We start from the raw sequence: 3171 nt of genomic DNA, 5'->3' as shown, positions 1-3171 counted from the left end.
ACCAAAGGTATGCAGCACCGGATCCACACCGCCTGAACTGCACGCAAATCAACTGCTCGTCTGCTCCACAATATTTCCTCGATCGGCAGCGTGGCATTGCATGGCATGGCAGGCACCGCGGACTGGGACTGGGAGGGCACGCTGCTTTTTCCCGTGGGCTGTAACGGCTTTTGTCGCCTTCTCTCCAAACGCGTGGCCGCGCAGGATGGGCCGAGACGGACACCGTGACAGGCCCCGGCCCTGTGTGCCTGTCTGGCTGACCGCCCAGCACCGCCGCACCACGTCGCCTCTCTCGGCTCTCGCTCCGCCTTTTGCAGCAGAAAGCGAAGCGGGGGGGTCTCGACCTCACGTCACGTCTCGCTCTCGCCGCGCTCCGTGAACAGGACACGGCAGAGCCGACCAGCCGTGCTGCTTCCGCTACTTTTACTACCAGACCAACGGTGAATTTTTTTTTCACTACCTAGAAGGCTAGAACTAGATATGCCGTGCTTGCCCTCGCTCCGTCGCTCGCTTTATGCCAATAATAATGTTACCTCAGCATGCCATGCCAATTGCCAACTATAACCACAGGTGCCGTAGTACAGAGGACAAATGGAGGGCGAGAAACGGACAGAAAAAAAAAAGGAGTAAAAACTGACGTTGCGGACGCTAACTGACAAGTGACAAGAAACGGACGACCGCCAGCGCGTCACGGCGCCGGGGCCGCCGCGGCGCCGTCGGCATTAGCGTGGGGCTGCGGCGCCGCGCCGCCGCCGACGCCGACCACGTCGAGCCACCGGTCCATGGGCGTGCACTCCGCCTTGTGCGCCATCTTCCAGTGCAGCGCCTGGCACGCGCGGGAGCAGTAGTTCACCAGGCCGCACACGGAGCACCGCCTGAACTCGTGCCGCCGCGTCTCGGGCCGCCCGCACAGCGCCTGCGAGCACAGCCGCAGCGCGCCGGCGCCGTCCTCCTCGGGCGAGGAGCCGCTCCCGCCGCCCGCCGCCACCGCCGCCGCCGTACCCAGCGGCCGCGACGCGAACCAGTCCGCCAGGAACCGGTTGGCCGCGTGCGGCTCCCCGGCCGCGGCGCGGCACCCGAAGTCGCTCAGGAGGCACGAGTGACGCCGAGTCGGGTGGGGCGCCGCCTTGCCGAGCAGCTGCGGCGGCGGCGAGGCGGCGACCGCCGCGAGCTCGCGCGCGTTCGCCTGGATCAGGAGGCGCCGCCCGTCCAGCACGGACCGCCGCACGCCGTAGCCGTCCTGGAGGCAGTGCCCCAGCTCGCGGAGCGCGCCCACGTGGCCCAGCGACGCCGCGCGCGCGCACAGCGCGGCTCCGGCGCGGAGGTCGCGGTCGTCCTTGCCCCCGCCGCTGCCGTTGAACTGGACCACGGCCAGCGAGTAGAGCGCCTCGCGGTGCCCGCCCACCGCCGCCGCCGCCATCAGCGCCGCGCCCGAGCCGCGGATCCCCAGGCAGTAGAACCGAATCTGCATCCATCCATGCATCGAGCGCCGTCAGCGCGATCCAACGCAACGCCTAGCTAGCCGGGACGGCAAAAGACGATTCCTCCTCTGTACAAGTCCAACGATTGTAGCTTCCTGTCCTTACCATGCCAAGGAGGTAGCACGCTTCCAGGCTGCCCGCGTCGGCGCAGCGCTGCAGGAACCGGTGCGCCTCCTCCGACCAGGCCTTGGCGCGCACCGCCAGGCACCGCGGCGACGCCCGCGCCAGCACCACCTTGCTCTGCCCGAGCTCCCTGAACCTCTTGCACCTGCGCACGCACAGAAGTCGAGGTTACAACTCCAACTCCAATCGCCCGTCGACTTCCCGGCTCACGTCACCTTGCACAAAACAGGCACAACATATTGTACATATACTGGACGTACGTGAGCATGGCGCCGGCGAGATCGGCCGGCGAACTGGCGGACGCGGCGACGTCCCGTAGTATGGAGACGACGAGATCGTCAGGCAGCTCTTCGAACATGTCTCTGCCCACCGGGCGGACACCTGGAGTGCCGGCCGCCGCTGGCGACCCCTCGGCCGCCGCCGTCCTGCGCCGCTTCCGGCGTTGCGCCTCCGGCCCCTCGCCCGGCGCCGTGGCCGCCGCCGCCGCGTGGCAGGCACCGCGCCTCGTCTTCATAGCCGTACGTTCTTTTTTTGTGGCGAACCGTTCCTAGTTGCAGTTCTTTGGTGATGAGAGGGAGAGAGAGGAGAGGAGAGGAGAGGAGGGGGTGCCTGTATCTGTTATGGCGAAGGTGCCGGAGGAGGACAGTTATATATAGTATAGGATAGGAAGCCCAAGGCAGGCAAGGAGAGGAGCACAACTGCACAACATGGTCGTCGCGTCGTGGCGTGGGGTGGGCGAGGAAGGGGAAGCGCCGAGCGCGGGTTCGGTTCCACCACTCCGTTTCCGTTCCGTTGCGGGTTCGGTCAACAGGGACGCTGACCGGAGGGGAGGGTTGCTTCACGGGGAGCACGCTTGGATGCAAAGCCTCTCCTTTCTTGATACTCCCCCCACCCTCCTCTCTCTTTCTCTCTCTCTCATGTCCTTTTTTTCCCCACTCTCTACCTTTCTATGTTCTATCTATCTCTCTTCTCAGCTTTTGAGGCACATATCTCCTCTCTTTTTTCTTTCCGTTTTTTTAATTTCCTTCAGTTTTAAAGAGAGAGGAAACCTGGAGGTGGTGGGGCACTGAGGACTGGACCCATTCATGCATGATTGTGGTGGCCTCCTGCCAATGCATCAGTGCAATTTCCACCCTCCTTGGCTTTGCTTTTCTCGGGCTAGGTTGTTTGCCTGGTTTGTTTATTATTCGTTGCTGGTTCTATTTCCTGGTCCCTGATAAAGGAGAGAAAGAGGGAGTGTGTGTGGGGGCCATGGGGTTTGTTCCTCCTGTCCTCCCTCCCCTCGTATATGGTTTGGTAGCATCATCAACCATCAGTCAGTCAGTCACATAGCTAGGGTTGGTGACATGGAAATCTTGCTGGATGCTGACACGGTTTTTGGCATGGCATCGGCATGCATGTCAGATTGCAGCGGCAGTCACATAGGGGGAGGATTGATGCCGCAACGAATGGAAGCCGTGCTTCCTTGCTTTCATGTGATTGGTGCTGTGTATTGCTAACAATTGAAGCTTTGGCTGCCTAATCTGGTGCCCCCCCTCCCCTCCATAGCATAAATAAATGGAATTAA

General features: G+C 62.5%; 1 protein-coding gene across 1 annotated transcript; it reads right to left on the bottom strand.

The window, feature by feature from the left end:
- Positions 1–529: 529 nt before the first annotated feature.
- Positions 530–2176, bottom strand: LOC100192755 (uncharacterized). Its single transcript, NM_001367490.1, has 3 exons — positions 1865–2176; positions 1587–1749; positions 530–1465 (listed from the first exon to the last, which is right to left on the bottom strand). Exons 1-3 carry the CDS (start codon positions 2116–2118, stop codon positions 689–691), a joined length of 1194 nt encoding a protein of 397 aa, NP_001354419.1. The 5' UTR covers positions 2119–2176; the 3' UTR covers positions 530–688.
- Between the last annotated feature and the right edge of the window lie 995 nt (positions 2177–3171).

The sequence above is a fragment of the Zea mays genome, chromosome 2 (assembly GCF_902167145.1).
Source record: "Zea mays cultivar B73 chromosome 2, Zm-B73-REFERENCE-NAM-5.0, whole genome shotgun sequence".
NCBI classification, from domain to species: Eukaryota; Viridiplantae; Streptophyta; class Magnoliopsida; order Poales; family Poaceae; genus Zea; species Zea mays.
This window is presented reverse-complemented; position numbering and strand designations above follow the sequence as displayed.

What these genes read in the sequence shown, in the direction of transcription:
- LOC100192755 (NM_001367490.1), bottom strand. Translation starts at nt 2,118, where the DNA reads ATGAAGACGAGGCGCGGTGCCTGCCACGCGGCGGCGGCGGCCACGGCG. An exon ending in CTCGCCGGCGCCATGCTCAC is followed by an intron (nt 1,750 to 1,864) that starts GTACGTCCAGTA and finishes GTGCGTGCGCAG; the next exon opens with GTGCAAGAGGTTCAGGGAGC. An exon ending in CGTGCTACCTCCTTGGCATG is followed by an intron (nt 1,466 to 1,586) that starts GTAAGGACAGGA and finishes GGATGGATGCAG; the next exon opens with ATTCGGTTCTACTGCCTGGG.